The sequence below is a fragment of the Porites lutea genome, chromosome 9, assembly GCF_958299795.1.
Source record: "Porites lutea chromosome 9, jaPorLute2.1, whole genome shotgun sequence".
Taxonomy (NCBI): Eukaryota; Metazoa; Cnidaria; class Anthozoa; order Scleractinia; family Poritidae; genus Porites; species Porites lutea.
The window spans coordinates 10,080,032-10,099,473 of NC_133209.1; the positions used below are offsets into that span (position 1 = coordinate 10,080,032).

General features: G+C 38.7%; 1 protein-coding gene across 1 annotated transcript; it reads right to left on the minus strand.

The window, feature by feature from the left end:
- Positions 1 to 1,778: 1,778 nt before the first annotated feature.
- On the minus strand, positions 1,779 to 16,302 carry LOC140948871 (DBH-like monooxygenase protein 1 homolog). Its single transcript, XM_073398139.1, has 14 exons — positions 16,021 to 16,302; positions 14,400 to 14,546; positions 13,705 to 13,881; positions 11,047 to 11,130; positions 10,721 to 10,912; positions 9,528 to 9,630; positions 8,569 to 8,735; positions 7,127 to 7,199; positions 6,329 to 6,414; positions 4,793 to 4,831; positions 4,452 to 4,511; positions 3,721 to 3,845; positions 2,836 to 2,956; positions 1,779 to 1,931 (listed from the first exon to the last, which is right to left on the minus strand). Exons 1-14 carry the CDS (start codon positions 16,300 to 16,302, stop codon positions 1,779 to 1,781), a joined length of 1,809 nt encoding a protein of 602 aa, XP_073254240.1.
- Between the last annotated feature and the right edge of the window lie 3,140 nt (positions 16,303 to 19,442).

Consider the following 19,442-nt stretch of genomic DNA (forward strand, 5'->3'; position numbering starts at 1 on the left):
AGTGGGGAGATGAAATTTGATAGTAGCTCGTGTATGTTAAAGCCGGTCTACTTTGCTTTCGTTAAGACCATGTTAGAGTTTTTTTTGCAAACTACACATTTTGTTAAATCACGAGCACATTCGCCAAGACCAACGAGCAAAATAATCGCTATGATAGCTTTGAGACGCGCCATTTTGATGAAGGCAAACCCTGTGGTGATCCTCCATGCACATCGCTTGTTCAGCGGTCGCGCATGCTGATGCAAAAAAGACCCCTGTTTGCAAAAAGACATTGACGAAAAATGTCTCTATTGTTCATCTTTCTTTTTTTTTTTTTTGAACACTCCATGCTGGCAATGTCGGCATTCACAAGTTTCTCGGCCTTTTAATGATGTTAGTTTTTCAAAGTCGCATTTCGAATTAGTTGTTCTTAGTGAATGCTAGAAACAACCTAAAGAGCCAAGCATGCAGTGTCGAGCGATTCAGAGTCAGAAGTAGAACCGTTTATAAGACAAACTAAAGCAACTTTAGTGGCGGTACTACAATTGAGCTTTCGGAAAACAATTTTGAATCTTCATTTGCAGGTGCAGACAACGAGCAAGCAGTTGACAATTTCAATTTTCGCACCGAGGATCTTTCGAACGACCTGCATGTTTACAGATAAAGAAGATTCCGGGTGAGGGATCACTACTGGAACTGCAAGGAAATTCAGTCGAGGAATGAAGCAAGAATACCACAAAACACAAAGAGGTCAACTAAGATGTCTTCATGGAGTACACGAGTTTGGGATGACTGGTTAAAGAACGGAACACATTACCATGACAGCGACACTTTCGTGGAACCGTAGAATTTTAAAGACACTGTTCAATTTCGGAAATCGACGAACCCCCAACTAAGAAAATCCGTGAATGTGGTGTAAAAGAAACGCAGCTCAATTTTAGTAATTGTAGCGTCGTGTCTAATATTTCCAATTGACTATTTTCCAATTGCCCATAATACACTCTGTTTGCCCCCCAAATTTTGCATAACTTATTGTCTTAAAATGCTCTTGGGAAAATGCAATACTCCCAGGAGCATTTAAAAACAATGGTTTATGCAGAATTTGGGGGGCAAACAGAGTGTATTATGGGCAATTGGAAAATAGAGAATAAGCATTTGTAAAAATTTGTTCTGTATGAAAAGTTAATTAAAATGCGAGGGGATTATGTATTAATATGCAAGGTGGATAAGTTACTTATGTATTAATATGCAAGGGGGATAAGTGACTTATCCCCCTTGCATATTAATACATTATACATAATCCTCTCGCATTTTAATTAGCTGTTCGTTAGCCCCGCTCTTCCCTTCAAACAATCAAAGCCGCACCCAGCTTTTCAGACAATTGATTCGGGGGTTATGTAATATATTCCCCCCAAAAAGAACAAAGGAATCCGAGCTTATGTAAAAATAATGCAATAGAAAGGCCAGTATTAAGATTGTTTTACCATTTTTAACTCGGCTTTGGCATAGATAGAACGATTAGCAAGTTTTTCGGGAAGTTGCGCACGCATCTCGGTTAAGTAATACAACCTCTATCATTATTTTCCCGAACTTCAAACGCACCTTGATGAAAATGAAAACACTCCTGAAGATGGGCATTTTTATTACAAGCGTTTTTTTTTTAATTTATATGTCAGCCCTTGACAACATTAACAAGCAACGAAACGTTTAATTTAGAAATTTAACAACAGGCCGATCCTTGTGAAGAGAAGTTTTAAAAACGTGTAGCAAGCTAAAACAGCAACACATGCAGACGGTCCTCAGACTGTTAGTGCAAGCAGGGATATGGCTGTAATAAGGAGACCAAGGTGAACAGGAAAAACTGCTTTGTTGCCAACGGATCCTACCACTTTACAGCTAGATTCTGGTTGGTAAGGTGTCATGATCACGGGCTTAGGTTTGACCAAATCACTCTGAAACAAGGAGACGAATATTGATCAGGTAAAAATTCTATTTTTTATTAGATTTATTTAGCAACGAGTCTTTGCCATTACCTGCCTGGAATATACACTGACCTCAACTTTGCACTTAGCCCATCTATTTTTGTTTTGTTTAATTGTTTGTTTGTGTTTTGCTTTTTTTTTACAAATTATGATGGGTGGCTTCTCATGACAATCTGGACCGGGAAAACTCGTCCAGACAATGTTTGATATTCTTGGAGAGCTTGTTTTCACTGCTGTTCTCGTGATGCTTTTATAACCTCAGTGGTATAGTTTAAAACAAGGCGTGTGAGACACATCACTACATATATGTTCGCTAACTGGCCTCGAACGTACACACAAAATCATACCCCCACCGTGGTACAAGGAGGAGGGCTTTATGGACCCCCCCCCCCCCCCCCTTGAGTTTTTGATATGTTGCAGTATTTCGAAACGATTTTGCCTTCAGTGGAAAGCCTTTCATCTTCTCTACAAAATGAGGTATATTTTATGGGTGGAGGAGCTGCTAAAAGTCTGTGACGTCATCAAACATGGTCGCCATCTTGGATTTTATAAAGAATTAGAATTCAAGTAAAAACATTGAGAATTAATAATTTTTTGCGCTTAACTTGTAAAACAACACAAATAATTACTTTGCATTATTTTATCCACAGGTTTTACTTTTATTGTTGGAAAAAGTTGAAAAAACATGCATTTTTACTCAAAAATGGCTTGACCACCTGCTACTTATGACGTCAGGTGCTGATGTTTTATCGTCTAGGAAAAAAAGTAGAAAACCTTAGTGGGGTGGCAACCACCACCGTCCCCCCCCCCCCGGTCAACAGATGAACAGAAAGGATAGCAAATAGAGGTGAGAGTGATAACTGAGAAAAATTACCTGAGGCATGCCGCGGCTTTTACAAACGATGTTAACTTGGTCACTATCTTTGTAAGCCTTCGCTAATCCCTCGTTGACAGTATCTGTCCAAAAACCTGGCTCTCGCGTTTCGCCCTCATTTCTGAAATAAGAAGGCAAACGATGACACAAATTAAATATCGTGAAGACACAAAGTAATCATATGTTTTTGAAATCCAGAATAGCTCTCTTATAAAATAAGTGCGGTTGATGCTAGTCATACGTTAAACGTAAGCCATCGAATTGCAAGATGAAGAGTGGAGCGAATACATGTAAATTTGTCAGTCTACATAAATTCAAGAGAGTTGCTCTTAAAGCTCATGTACTGTAGGAAAGTGTTTTAACTTTTCTCATCAAACAGATTTTCATTTAATGACCGTCGAGGGTTTACAAAATCTCATAGTGAGTTCGTTTCTTTGTATTGATCCCAATCAGGATCAGTGATCTGAGATCTCGCGGATCATGATACATCAAATTGGAGCGGTTAAATCCTCTCTGAGCAAAAAATAATCGGTTCATTTGATATGCCATTCATTTATTCTGAGACAGGTGCATACTTGAAGCAAGTACAATAAGTTGTTCATACACAGCCTCGTTCCCAACAAAACTTGCTTTCATATGAAATTTTCTGCTCTTGGCCTCAATTTAAAAAAAAAAAAAGTGAGTACTTTTGGAACTCGGAAATGGCCAGCTACACTGAACTCGGAGATGAAGCCCAGCACCAAGAGCCTATGTGCTCCAGGCTGCACCTATCGATAAAAATCTGTCAACACTAGCCTCTGCTAGTGATTTGCAATTAAAGGACCACACTACTTAAGTCCATTTTAATAATTTAAAACTTCTGTCAGCTATTTCAGTAATGCATACTTGACATATTTTCCAGTCCAGCTCGAATACGCTGGCCATTCACTTGAGGTGCACTTTGTCAAGTTGACTTTGGGGTAATACATAACAAACGTTATGCACATTTCATCCAAAGTAGAAAGACCTCCCTAGAAAAAAAAAACGGAGAAAAGAGCTAATCAAAAAGGACCGGTGAAAGAGTAATAAGATAATCATTGTTTTTTGTCCCGTTCATTTTTCATTTGAAGCAAATAAGAGGAGTTTAACATAGAAGACCGTGGTAAGGTAAGACCAAGATTGTTAAGACCTAAAGAATTTAAGAACTAAATGCATAGAACTGGTTGATTATAAAAGTAGATCTAAGAATGATCACAACTGGACCGCATAAAAAATGCCTGACTGCCAACTACTCTATGTCAGACGACAAAGAGGTATAACGAATGGTCAAAAGTATAAGAGTTGACTGCAAATTATTGCAATAAGATTTCCTCTAGCTAATATTGTATTTTAGCCGGCCAACGAATAGCGAAAGTCACATAAAGAACTTCAACTGTACTCAAACTAGGTTGATTTTAAGACCAAACTGAGGACCGAAGGGAGACCGGGCCCCACTTATCTCAGGGTCTGGATGACTGACGCAGGATACTTTCCCCTGAAATTCTGAGGAGCATTTTCTGGCATTTGCTGACTGGCGTAGTGTTCTGGGATGTCTCCATAAACCGTTAAAAACCTGTACTGTTTTATAATTAACTTACAATGGTCGCCGAAGACCGATCGTTGGTGTCATAACCACAGACGTTTATTAAGGCGTCACCCTATAAGAGAAAAGATGAACGAGCAAGGATAAAATAGGATGCTGTTTACACGTATGTGAATATCAATATTGTATCTCACTCTGAAATGGAGGTTTAATTTGAGATAACATTTATTAAAAAATACCTCAGAAATCAAACAGTATTAAAATAGTAAGTCATGCATAGAAATTTCAATGTAAATCTTGAAGCCTCCGAGGTAAAGAGGCTGGAATAGTCTATGACTAATGGGCCAAGATACAAAACCTGCATGCAAGAGAATTACACACACTATAATTTCTTACCGGAGCAACAAAGATCTCCTTATTCAAAACTTGATATTCCTGTTAAAAATAATAAAACACTTTAAAAATTATGCAATTCTGTCCCTATCTTAATTCTGGATGGCTCCAGGCGCACTGCTTATTCCCGCTGACACAAACAACCTTTTTTATAACTTGAAAAAGTGACGTCATTTTGCTGTTAATCCTTCTGGTCGTACGACGCCACTTAAGGCCCTGGGGAGAGGGTGCGGGGTACTCCCATATATTTGGTTTATAGGTACGCACCACCCCAGAGTGTATGGTTTTTACGCCGTTTTGGTCTGAAAACGGGTATAGAATTGGCCTATTTTGGACTGAATTCGGGTGCGAGTTTCGAGGGAATGCATGAACGTACTTTCCGTTTCAATTCCAAATGAATAGAAAGAAAAATTAATGTGCGAATTCGAGGTGGATTTTAAGTGTTAATCTTTTTCTTGCTGTTCTAATCTAAGTAATGACAACGTAATTTCTGCCTACGCCAGGTCTGAGAACGGGCATGGAAAATATCAATTTTCGGGTCTTAAATAGGGTCAGGACTTGGAGAACCGGACACGTAAAAGAACCCTAACTGCTGTTAGTAATGAGCCGGGGGAGGGGGGGGGGGGGGGGGTGATGTACTCCGTTATATAGGCTATATAGGTATGTGCGGTTGCTTTTTTACCCGTTTTGGTCCGAAATAGGGTATCAATTTTGACCATTTTAGTCTGATATAGGGTATGGTTTGTGCACTCTAGTCTTGAATTGGGTATGTGAACAGTTGATAAAAGCGTATAAACATTGCCTTTAACATCAGTCTGACCAAGGGAACTGATTATAAGGCAGGTCTGAAAAAGGGTATTGATTTAAGGGTCAGGTCTGAAGAAGAGTATCAAATTTTTGATCAGGTCTGAAATAGGGTAGGGAAAATCACAGATTTTGGTCTGAAATAGGGTAAGGGTTTCAGGAAGCTTTCCGCACACCCCTACCCATTTTTTTCTGGATGTACCCTCCCCCCCCCCCCTTCCCCGGGGAATGAGTAAGGGACATAGATTGGTAGGTGGTGAGGTCACAATTTTCCATGGGCTGGGTGGGTAATGATCGAAGGTGTTGATATTAATTGAGACCCAATCCATGTTTCATCCCCTGCCATCAAGTTGGTTCACGTGGCTAATTTCAATGAATTAAACGCTGTTAATATTGTGGGTAAGTTGATGTGTCGTATAGTGTTTGCTTCCTATGTGGGTTTTGGTTAACATAAGCTCATGCGTGTGCATAAGAAAGCAATTTATTGCATTTGGTTTTAGCATGAAAGCGGTAACTATCAACGCTTCGGGTTGCGTCACCCACCAGCCTTCGGCACCACAAAGACACCGAAGGGCTGGCTAAGTGCTTTTCCTGCTAAGGAAAATCGTCAACATTAGTTAACAACGTCATCTTCCGACTGACACGTACATTTCAGAATTAATATGATATTTATTTGTTTATATTTATTTATTTATTTATTCACTTAAACTGAGCTCAATTTCCTGTGAAACTCACCTGAAAGTTGAAGTCATAATTATCATCTCTCACAATTTCAGGAAGTTCCACGCCACCTCTAATGTGTCGAAGTAATGCTTTACGCCCTTAAAAATAATAAAGCATTCAGGGTCTGGCCATTTGACTATTGAGGGTGGGTGGATATGGGTGATTTCCGATAAAAAAAATAAAATATATATATATATATATATCCCGTAGACTGATTTCGGGGGGAAAAAAATCATGCAAGGAAATACCTAGCGAAAAGAAATTCCTATGCTTGAAAAAAAAGTTTTTCATTGAGTATAATTCTGGAAAAAAATCTTTCACCGTAATACTAAACAGGAAAAAATATATATATCACCAGCCTTTTGGGAAAAAAATTCTTACGCACCTAAGAAGTAAAATGGTCAACCCCTTAATGACCAAACTTAATATCTACGTCAAATAGAAGCAAATAATATATGTATTCAGCAATTCATGAGCGCATCTGTTTCGCAAATTTTAGCAAAAGCTGCCAACCGGTAAGAAAACAATAGGGAGAAAACAGAAAAGTTGTTGACGATCGCTAGAATCCCCCCTTATTATTTCATATTATGCAACAACATTTATATACGCTCGGGAGCTTCAAATACTGATTCTTTCGGAAATCAGTTACAGCCAAACTGATCTTCGGATCCATTTTCGACTGGTTTAGATTTGGGCATTACTGGGTTAACTTAATCAAGCACACTGTATTTCATGTTTCTTCAGATAAATATGGACTTTTTCGACTTGTCAAATGGCACACCATGCTCGGCTCGTTTTTAAAAGACTTACCAGCTAGATGGGTATGTAGTAACGCCGAAAAGACGTTGATTCCTCCCTCAGGTAACTTGCTTTTCTTCAGTCCCTTAAAAGATTTTTAGATATATGATTATCAGACATTGGTCTTTGTTAACTACTGAAGAACCCTTCATTCGCCGCCAAAAAAAAAACGCTTAATTTGCTTTCACCAGCAGTTTAAAGATGATGTTATTTTTCTCCTCCCTCGTTTTCTTACGAGAAACACCACTAGAAAACAACCAATTGTAGTAAGTTTGTGTCCTATGCAAACAGAAGATGATTTACTATGTTTTAAGTACGAAAATTATGCAAACGTGTGTGCCAGTCTTGTTTTCGTGGGACTCGTATTGAGCTGCCATCTCCGATATTCGATTTAGAATCTGGAGAAAGCGATTTTTCATAACGTCAGAACTGATACTTTTATAGTGGGCATGACGGCCTGAAACTACTGACAGCTCTCAGTTTTCAATCAAGACTGCGCTTTTAATAATATTTTATACATTTTTCATATTAGCGGAGCTCCACCCGCGCGCGAAGCGCGCGCGTGGGCGGAGCCCCATAGCTAAGGAAATGTGGTAATCTACCCATCCCAGAAAATTTGTTAATCACGTGACCGTACACCGAGCGAGCGATCGAGCGAGCGACCGTCCGTCCGCACCACAGGCATACCAATGTAAAATAACTCAATCAACAGGTATGGGAAGCCAAATGCAACTCAAGGATTTATTGGAAGGAAATCACATGGCCGCCCGGACTTTTAGAAAGAAAAAAGTCGTGTCTTTTTCGGCGTTATTTTTTATGTGTACACTAACGTGGATAACAGAGAAAGAGCTAGAGCGAGTTATTGAAAATTCGTAGGAAGAAAAACATGGAAATTCAGAGCGGCGGTGAGAAAATGAGAAATGCTAGCTGCCAGCAAGGTGAAAATGAGCGGCAGTGAAAAATAAAAGCGAACATGAACACTGGAAACAAAATATTGGGTAAGCACATACGACAATTTCTCCATAAAAATAGTGTGTAACTAGGAAGTTTGACGTTTTAGTCGTACAAAACAGCGTTGTAGTCGTGCAAAACAACGGCAAGGGAAAGACAAAAAAGCGTGCTGCACGTGTAAATTTGTTTTTTGCTAATTAGAAGAAAAAGTGTGCTGCACCTGCAATTTGTTTTTTTGCTAATTAGATCTATTAGTCTTGAAGCCATTTTCATTGTCGTCCCCTGTTTAGCATAACAAGATTTATTTTTTTTTAGTTTACACGTATTATTAACCAGAGCTTCGCTTTTAGCCCTGGCTAAATCTATATATTAAGATAAGTCGGCCGAGGTTAACCGGGTTTTAATGCCAAACGTTTCTCAAAATAGCGCAATGAAAGCGATAAATACAGATATAAAAAAAGCAGCTACAAATTAGAAGATCAAATATAGGTAGATCGCGGTACCTTTTGCGTGCAATCTGGGCTACAAAAGCCGTTTATTTTCCAGTCTGTCTGCTTTGGCGGAATTGACATCGCCCAATTTACTTCCGCTCCAACCAGCAGCACTCCCGCCTCGTATTTTCGTAGCTGTTTGGTGTAGTGAAACCGCAGCCCAGAACTGTCAATCATTCCTAAAGAAAAACAACAGCTACCAGATTTGAGGGACTTGAGGTCTTCTGGGAAACGTAAACATTTCAAAAACTAACAATCTATAATTCATTTCCCATCAAGGAAATGCTTCGGCTTCCTTAAGTCAAAAGAGTCAAAAGATTTACGATAAACCAATGTTTTCGCTTTCCTTGCCATAACTGCTTGTAAACGTGTGTAAACGGTTCCGTAATTAAAATATTGAGTATATAAAAAGGTATTTTTTATCCATAAGGGACAGACATGAACTCCAACCCTTGTCGTTTTATGTCAGTTATATTTAGTGACACCGTAAAACTGGGTTCCACCGCCCTAACCCACCCAGCCCTCGTCCCCGTCGTTCCACCCATTTCCAATTCGCCACTGAGCTCTGAGAAACCAAATAATGTCTCAAAAAATCTGATAGGCCTTGTCATTTGCAACTTTGTTGTATGAAATTGTGTGGGCGCCGTTTGTGTACGTGATTGTTGCCATTATCGTCAAACTGACCATGAGTGATTAAGTAAGTATAATAATTATATAAAAGAATTTAATTAATAGACAGAATCACAATGGGAAAATAGACCACATCTGTTCAGACCAAAATCTTACCGCTGGTAATACTTGGTCAGAGTATCTTGTGAGCCTAACCGATCTGTACTATTAAGAGCCCTTGAAAGAAAATCTTTCAGCAAGACTATTTTCGACAAATAGAGTTAAGCGTACGGGATTGGCGTAAGAAGAAGTTTTCACCAGGGATGACTTAATTAAATTAAATACATATAAGTTTCCATTACCTTCCAAATTCTGAGGATTGTCATAGTGGATTTCGAGGACGACGACCTTGGGACTGTCGGCTTTTCCAATGGCGAATCCAACGTGTTCCGGGTAATTGAATGCCTTTTTGAAAAGATACAAAATGCTATTAGGGAATGAAAATTCTTTCAGCTTTCACCCTGTTACTATTTTTCTTGTACCCGTCCACCGACCCGAGAGTGAACATAGGGCGGTCGAGCACATGTAGCTAATAGTTACTGGAAAGAAACTAAACGCTGATTCTGCAGCCCTAGGTGTTCGAGTTCCCCCAGCAATTTTCTCCACCACATCAGCCTACGAACAAGTCGAGCAAGGTGTATCTGAGGAAAGGAACAGCGTTTGAAATATCGAACATTTCCTTATCCAAAAATAATAATATTCTCTAACATATTTAATCACATAGGCCAAATTGGTCATCAGTGACCATAGGTCAGAACGGATATAAATGTTGTTGCCAACGTTTTGCTGACGATTAAAAGAAATAATTATTCTCACTAGCTGAATCATGATCGCAGTTCACTTGCACAACCGCTTTGACGAAAATATCAGAATATAAGCTTCCTAGTACATAAAGATTCTGATTAAGAGTATCCTTGTTATTTTCCCAACTCTTGTGATGACGGGGCACTCCCATGCCAAAATCGCTTAGCTGTTACTTTAACGACGTCGCCCGGTGGATTGTACTGTTCTAGATTTGAAGACCTGTTGTGTGAATAAAACTTCTTCTAGTAGAGTAACTGTCTCAGTTAATGCGTAACGTGGCGTAGAAAACTCAATGGAGTAATTAACCGTCTGATCACACATGTCCCATGTCGCAGCTAAAACCGAAGGTCTAGGGGACACTGGATAGTGCGCATCTCACTGCGCAACCGGTAACAATGGAGCAATACGGGGTTGTTAAAATCCTGTCTTAGTTTTCTTTGGCTTTATTCTCGTCCAGGTCGCATGTAAAGAGCTTCATACTCTGAATGGAATAGAGAATCTTTTATGTAGTAGATCGACTGAACACTCATCTAACATGAGATGCACATTTCAAGAAGCTACGGACCTGGGCCCTGTATGCAGCAGTTCTCCCCTTAATGTTCATGTTCATGTTCATGACCATGACTGCATCGGTACTGAGCTTAGAATTTGCAATCTTTATTTATTTATCAAGATCATTATAGCTACTTACTTGTCCACCTATACCCCAACCAGCAATAATCATGGTTGAGAGCCCAGCACATTCTCTAATTTGAGGAGGCATATTTGAAGCATAGCATAAACCAGTGTAGTTCAATAGGTGCTTTGGAAAATCATCACTGCACTCGTACACTAATATGTGGTGAACGACACCCTCGTGGCCTGCTTGGATAACAGGTTCAATCTAAGTTAATAAAAGTAAGCCAAAGGTTAGTTCCCTTCCCGTTTGTAGTCAAATTTAAATAAAGAAGAAAAGAGCGAGCAAGCCAGAAGCCACAGACTGGATACAAGTTGGTTCGACTCTGTTCTGGATCTCACCTTTACGATATGATGAGTTTCATTGAGTTTAGGGATTTCAAAAGCACCACACATGTAGCTAGTTTCATCACTGGGAAGGGCAGTCTAAAACACAAAAATAAATATAAATAATCAAAAACATTGTGTAGCTTTTTCAATTCAGATTGACCATGCTTTTGGGTTGCGTCTACGTACACGAGGAATTCAAACTCAACTCAAACTCAACCTTTTTAATTATAAGCATCATAATATTTGCAAATACAACAACAACAAGGGACCGACCCGCTGGTAGCATTGGCTAATCTAGGCCGAACAGTCCGTAATACCAAAGTAACAAAAAATTAATAGTAACGTAAACTAAACTTATAAAAAGGACACTTCGACATAATTAATACACCAAGTTCCGTTAATTAATTTTACATTTAACATATAATTGCTTACACCATGCAAGTATTGTAATCATCACTTTCAATACTGAAATAAATTCGAATCAAGCAACTTATATATTTTTAAAGCTGAAGAAATTGGGAAGGTTCATATAGTCATCATGCTTTTTTAGAATGTCAACAAGGAAAGAGTGGAATTTCGTTTTAAAGTGTTTGGAAGCTCTCTTAATATTGCTGGTATGTCATTCCAGATCAGCTTCTACTCCTGAAAAAGCTTTTTTTTGGATTTTAACCTAGATTTCTTATAAAAGGTATTAGAAAAGGAAGATTGAGTGTTATCAAAATAAATACTGGTGGTATCACTGCTCGGGTTTAAAATGTTACTGGGTAGCTTTTAATAAAAAATAAAATGAAAATAAAAATAAAAAGATACAGTCTCTTTTATGTTGTCCACAAGAAGAAATCCGTTGCTGGTAATTTGTTCCGCTCCAGACTAAACCGTGGCAATACTGAAGCCAATAGGCTGTTGACTGGGTTTTGACTAAGTGAGATTTTCTGGTAATTACTCATTTCTAGACATAGGCCACGCAATGATCATACTATTGGCACACTCAACTTGAGAAAGTATTCTTCTAAATGACGTTTTATTTGTCACTACGTGTTTTAGGTGAACAGCAGCCACTAAGTAGGGTAAATGAATGGCTTCAGTACAGATCGGTCCCACTCAACAAGTGAGATGACACACACGGGGATCAACAAGACGCCAAATTCGATGGGGGATCGAGTCCCACCGCCAAATTAAGCGGACACATATACAGTACGGTGCAAATGCGCTGCGCACCTCTCGAAGTACGACCACTGGGGTCGACCAGTATAAGGACAGCGGGACACAAACACAAAACAAGGACAAAACAAACACCAGATAAAGCCAGGCTCTCTCGGGGCCACCACAATCCCGATTTAATGATATGCCAAGGGAGCAATAAAATAATATCGTTATATCGAAACTCCCGATATAACGATATGGCAGTAAAACAGCCGAAAAATATCGTTATATTGGGGTATACCTAAAATGTACTTTTTTTCACTAAATTTGTAATGACTATCAAATTATTCGCAAACGTAACATTTCAAGTACGCAGCAATGTCCTTAAACGGTTTGCAAAGCACTAGAAGTTTTCAAAGTTTGCACGGTACATTCTGTGGTGTACATGTGAATCGTACAAGTACAACAAAAGTAAACTTAAAAATTTGAAGTTGCGAGTTTTTCTATACTAATCAAGTTCACGTTTCCATTGTGTCTGTTTACTGAAAATTTCGTTGTATCGGGATGAATTTTACGTTCGGTCCGCCAAGCTGTCATCGTTACATCGGGATTCTGTCCTGTACATTTTATTATAACTTTTGCCGGTACATAGAATATTCATCGTTATACCGGGAACATCTTCATCATCGTAAACGCGCCCCGTACGCGTCTTTACTAAATCGATCAGTGACTGTTTACGCGTACACGCGCAGTTTAGATGCTGGAAGAGCGCCTGCGCGTTGTACCTCTGTGTCACCGTGAAAGCCAATTCCTAATAACAAGAGAGGATAGCCCCTTTATCCTCTCTTGATAACAATTAAATCTTGCCATAACAACAAGGTGGTCTTAATAAAAGAAAGCCCAGGAAATGTCGAACAGTTTAAGTCATAACACCCCAAAATTGGGCACCCCTAAATATACCATTGTGGAGATGTGTGAGCGTTCGGTCCCCTTTTCAACGGAGTTGGAAAGGAATTAAATAAACCTAGACCAGATCTAGGCAAATCAGTGCTCGACGATAACCTTTTCGACTTAGTTATAACTATTGGCATTTCATACGTTTACGATTCCTATTCAGTGAATCTACGCGTGACATCATTAATGCACCAAAATAAGCCATAGGGTAACCGCTAGGCAGTGGCTGCAAAACATGTACCCATGGAGCTATTAAAACGTTATCGAAACCAGAGAATAAGGAAGTTATTATTCAATCAGTAATTAAAATCTTTAATTCCATGTTTGATCAAAATCGAAATGGTTAGGTGTAGCATGAAAATTTTAAGTTTTTTCTTTCCTATATAATAAAGCAAATTACGTCACATTTGTGTAAGAAACTTGCATCAACCGTCAACCATCAAACTGCTTGAAATTTAACCTTTAACCGTCAAAGCAAACCTTATGTATCTGCCCAGTCTCGACTAAAATTTTACGCTCGCTTTTAAAAGGAATTTACAGCAAGGTAATCAAAAATAACACTTAAAGTATTACCTTGTTGTGCCTTATATCAAAGGTTTCGGTATCAGATGGTAGAGCTGGTTCATTCTTTGCGTTGTTTAGGAGATAAACACTCCTCTGTCCTCGGTTTCCTGGACTGTGCTTTAAAATGGAATTTTCTGAAGCTGGATCTTCTGGGTGATAAGCGTAGATCACTTTTGTTGTCCCTGTCTGAAAATTAAATTGAAAGTGTCGTCGAGGTCTCGACCACCATTTCACTTGAACAGAAGAGTGTCTGAGAGCCACTGTGAGCGACAGCGAAAAGAAAATTTTTGAGAGGATGAAAAACTAAGTCGTCCGCATCGTAAATTTTCTTCGCCTACTTTTTCACCATCTAGATGCATAAATTGGACAATTCTTTACGACAAATGATAACAGGTATTTGTTCCATGACAAATCATATTGCTAAGTCTTCGGTTACCTCTTTCCCAGTCTCCCTTTTCCACCTCAATTCTCTCAAACACCCTGGAAACTTTGCATCTCTGGGAGAATGAAACCGGCAAAAAAAATTAATCTTGTGATTGTATGAGTTGATAAAGTAAATTTGCTACCCTGAAAAGATTTAGGTTACCAAAAGCTTTTTAATTTCGATCTTTATGGGGGCAAGTTAAGTTGATACAGAAGGGCTCCTGGTTGATACAACTAAATTTTGATATTTTTAAGACGTTCACTCATGTCAATGTACCCACCTCAATTTTATTGTCTTGAAGATCACATGTGTCCAGTTTTCTTTTAAATTTCATGGTGGTTTTTCCATTGTCTTCCTTAAGAGATATCAGTTCGTAATCCTGCTGCGAATCGATATTTGGCATCACGCGACCATCTGCATGTCGATCCTGTAATGTGCAACAAGCTTTTTCAGATATACGAACGCAAAGTTCATTTATAAAACTGCCTAAGTCACACGCTGAGATAATGCCTGAGTCACACGCCTGCGGACCGGAACGTACACAGTATAATTTCTCACGCCTGATAGACAATTCCGAACTTCTTTTTCATTAACTATTATGTAAACGTAAAAAAATTGAGGTCAACATTCCAACCCTAAATAGTCCCCTGAACAGCACTAAATGTCGCGTCTAGTCCTGAATAACAAGCGAAAAGGTCGCGTTTAGACCAAGACCTTTGCAACCGGAAATCATTGGAAAATGTTCGGGAATCTTCGGCAATGTTCGAGATAGCCTAGCAGTTAGGGCTCAAATTCGCTTATCTCACGCACTACACTTTTAATTCTTATACGCCTGCCGCACAGGTTATGTTCAGAAGTCGTCAGAAATTCAGGTGATGTGAATTTGACTTAAGAAACGTAATGACAATATACGAAATTGCTTGTCGAAATCCAAATCGACAGACTGTTTCAATTACAATGCAATCTAATACATCATACAGTTTAACCTCTGTTAAGCGGTCATGCACTCTCGGAAAACAGCCAGTCACCACTTCATGAAGATTCGGATTATGTAATAGAGATGTAATGAATGTTAGGTCACAATAATGGCAAAAACTAATCAATATAGCTCTTTGGCTCTTTATGGGAAACAAAATGAAATAAAACACACTTGCATTTTGAAATACTGTTGCTTTTTGTATGTGGCCTAAGAATTACGTTTTTATTGATAGTTTTGGTCTCGAGGTAATCTAGCTTGCGTGTGACAGTTTTTTTTGTTTTGTTTGTTTGTTTGTTTGTTTGTTTTTTTATGGGGGGGGGCTGGTACCATCAGCGGATTTACTCACAGACCCCCTCTAAAAAGTACAAATGAACCAATACGGCACCAAAAACTTACTGGTAGTTATGTGCGTGCACTGTACGATCTCAGATGTGTTGCTGTTACGTAATTGTAGAAATTAGGCAACATATAGCCACCATACAACTATTTCTTTTGTTTCTGTAAGGCTTAGCCATGACTATTTTAAAATTTGTTTCATGGTTTAAGATTTAAGTCACGGCAACATAGTTACGTAATCAAAAGGATTCAAACCACGCAAAACACAAACGCCAGTATATTCTGGTCCTTAGCAGCTACTTTATAGTGGGCTAGTCAGTTTTAATTACATCATACCCCTCTATGAGTTCGAGTCTGAGGGGTTACACCGAACACTGTAATGGCCAAATGGAGCTTGTATGCCAGTTGTGATAGAGAGTGGTCTTTCTTTTTCTCACTAGTCAAGCAACTGGCGCACAATTTCAATTGTAAAAGGGCAAGGCAAGTTATTTAGCATTCGTTCAGTTCCAAATGATTACATCATCATTGGAGTAAGTGAGATGGATGCACGCGGCATTCATGCGGCATTCATCGTTACATTACTTGCCTTGAAGTACGTTTGTCCGTCTTTGACCCATCCTATTACAATATCTGCTCCTTCCATTTTGCCTTGACCGCTGGAGATGCCAAATCCTACCCATCCCGTCGTCTTCGCCTCAACAGTGAAGAAAATTTCCTTTTTTGCAGTGTCTACGTTCCAGTACAGCTTGACATTTTGGCTTTCGTCAAGTGGGGAAAAGAAAGAAAGTTCTTCAGCCAGATTAGCTGAGGAAGACTGCACTACTGAGAATGAATTTAAAAGGAGAACGCACAGCGCAACTGATAACATTGTGCTCGTCTTGTCACAGGGGCTAAAAATGAGTCGAACCGTAACAGTTACCTTCATTTATATTATGCCTTTGATACGTCATACGAATTTTTCTTTTTGTGTTGTAATCTAAGCAAACCGCTAAAATATAATCACAATATTTATTAAGGCGAATTCATTTTTTTGGTTACGTAATACTTTGCAAAAGATTTGTTAAGATTAGAGTGCAAAACCATTTCACTGTCACAAGACAGAGAACAAAAGGAAATGAAATCAAGTAGACTCAAATTAAAGACCTCCATGGAGGGCAAAAGATATTTAGCGGTTGTTTGACTGGGAACTAATCCGCGATATGACCACTACATCCGGGAACTTAGTGGCGTATTTTTAGTATGCATGTAATACGAGTGGTTATATTGAGTAGCGACGTCACGATTCCCGCTTTGTTTCATACTCTGATGAATGAACTTGATTATATTTGAATTTGTTTGTTGTTTGAAATATTTATGCATACGGCAAAATGTGACGCACTTTCTGAAGAACGGGAGAACAAGCAAACACTCACGGCAAGCAAATGACTTATAATTCCATATCTTCCCACCATCGTATAATATTCTCTATATATTTGGATCATGGTGAAGTCAGTGAAGGGAGACATTTTCCGTTTATTCTTTAGTCACCTGTGTGGTTTATTTAGAATCTAGATTTTCGCTTTAGACTTGTTTTAGTAATTTTAACTTAATTTGCATTGAGAAGTTTTAGTAGCCGCAAAAGTACGTGCCATTTTATGAGCTAAGCTTTGTTTTCAATAGCTTTTTGTTCACTGAGTAATAATCCTGCCTAAGCCAACAGAGCTGCGACGGGCACGAACCGCGTCATTGCCAATTCCTCTCTTCAACTGCACACGTTCTACTTTAATGTTGACTTCTAAAAGGAAATATTGATTTTACGAATGATAGTTTTCTTACTTCAATTTGTCTTTTTCATTAATGGTTTCATTTATTTCGACGACGTCAGTCTGATAGTTAAACCTTTCCACCAGGTGTTATGTTATGTTTAGCCACATAATCAATCAACCTTAAAGTTATTTCATGGCGAAAATAGCGTTCTGTAGACTGCCGGGTGAATAGTGGAAACGTCTTAGTTTAGAAAGTGAAAAGTTTTACTGGCTTGTACATTTTCAGTGCGTCGCGTTTAGTGAAAATTAGCTGAGCTTGCAATTTTGTTGTTCTCAGCTACTAGCGCTGCTTGCTGGCTTTGCATGAAATACACACTTTTATAAAATTCCTAATTAAAACTAATCCCTTACTTTTTCAAGGGAGTGTTAGAAAGGAATTAGTATATTCGGAACGGCCTCTTTTATATGGAGAAAATCGACTGATTTTATTTTGGAGGGAAATTATATAGTGCGTTATATGACCCAATATTTCAAAGATATTGGACCCCAAATAATGCCGCGAGAATCCACGCACTCAGGTGTAAAAACGTGGATTTGAATTAAAAGTCAAACCGGTTGTTTCTTCGATGGCATTCCTGCATTCTTATATCATTTTTATACTTTCGCTGCAAGAGAGTTCTGGATCAAATAGTCAAGTCGAGTTGCAAATTTGCGCTCGTAAGATCCCACGGGGATTGTTGAATTTGAAAATTTGCATTGGCCCTTAAGATCATTGAAAAGAACTTTCATAATAAGGAAAAAAATTATGGAAACTGCTCGGTTAGGAACTGCTAGCAACTTCCAAAAAAAACAGACTGTTATAAAGGAAAATTGTGCCAATTGATGGAGCATGGGAGAAATTCTCTTCTTAAAACTCAACTCAAAATGTTACAAAGAAATGTAGCATTTGTACATTGGTTATCACTTCAATTGCAACTGCAAAACATTTGCCCATCTGCTTTGTTGAGCTTTTATTACCCTTGTGGATTACACAATTAGGATTAATTACAGTTACAACTTTTAAACTTTTTAGGACGGTTATATGAAGGACCTGATACAATACTAGTGAAAACGTGAAATAGCTATTTCACGTGGCCGCGCAAGCACTTATAGGGTTGTTTGGGGGAACAGGAAAGGCAATATCGGGGGACTCACAATGCTATACAATATATTTTTCAACGTGCAAGTAAATCCCGAAGTTTGATTATCATGATTTACGGTACTTTCACTGATTTCAAGCAACCGAAGCAAAAGTATTTAACACAGATACATCCAAATCCCAAATTGCTTCTCATCAAAACGACAAGTGTCAAAAATTTTCAAACAATTCCCTCTTAGAGCCTAAATTGTATCGCTTTATTAAGAGAAAACAACACACACGCGCACGTAAAGGAAGTGGGAAAATAATTTATCATTGCAATGCAAAAAAAAGTCCATGAAGCCCAAACAATTCAACAAATGCTTGCCTACCTCCTACATATACATTTCGGCCAAGCAAACACTCTTTTTTCAAAGCGGAGAGCTATTTCATTCGTTTAGCCGATACAAGGGTAGAGGTACAAACCGAAGGTGGTTTAAAAAACATCGAAAGACAAATTTAATGGCCTTAGGAAACAGCCGGCATTTGGCGACGCCTAACCACTGGTTTCCCCGCCAAATAACGTCTGAGAAACGAGCGCAGACATTCCATACTGATAGGATAGGATAGGATAGTATTCACGGTGAAAGTCTGATCCCTTGCCTCTAGATCTGCTATGATTTCTTCAGTTGCAGTCCTTTGGAGAGTCTGCAAGTCAACGTTGTTTAATGTAACTTCGGCGAACGTGCGCTCATTAGATTCGATCGACGACTCGCTTTCGGCATGGATTGGACTTCTGGATGGGACACGGATCAGGAGTGGACTTTAGTAAACTTATTATACCTATTATTGGAACTATGTTAACTTTGAGACCTTGGAAACACATTGCAATTAATTTTTAACCGTATCAAGAGCATCTTGGAATATTAAACTTTCATCTTGGATTAAAACATTGGAACTTTATCGAACTTTGTAACCCTGGGTTCGACCCTGGATAAAGCAAGCAGATGTTTTGTTTTGTTCCATTAACCTAAAACTACAATGTTTATTTCTCTTTGAAAAAGTAACCTGTGGCAACTTGCTACCAAGATATGATGTATCTTTATACATATAGTTCCTGTTCAGGTTAATCAGAGAGCATTATGT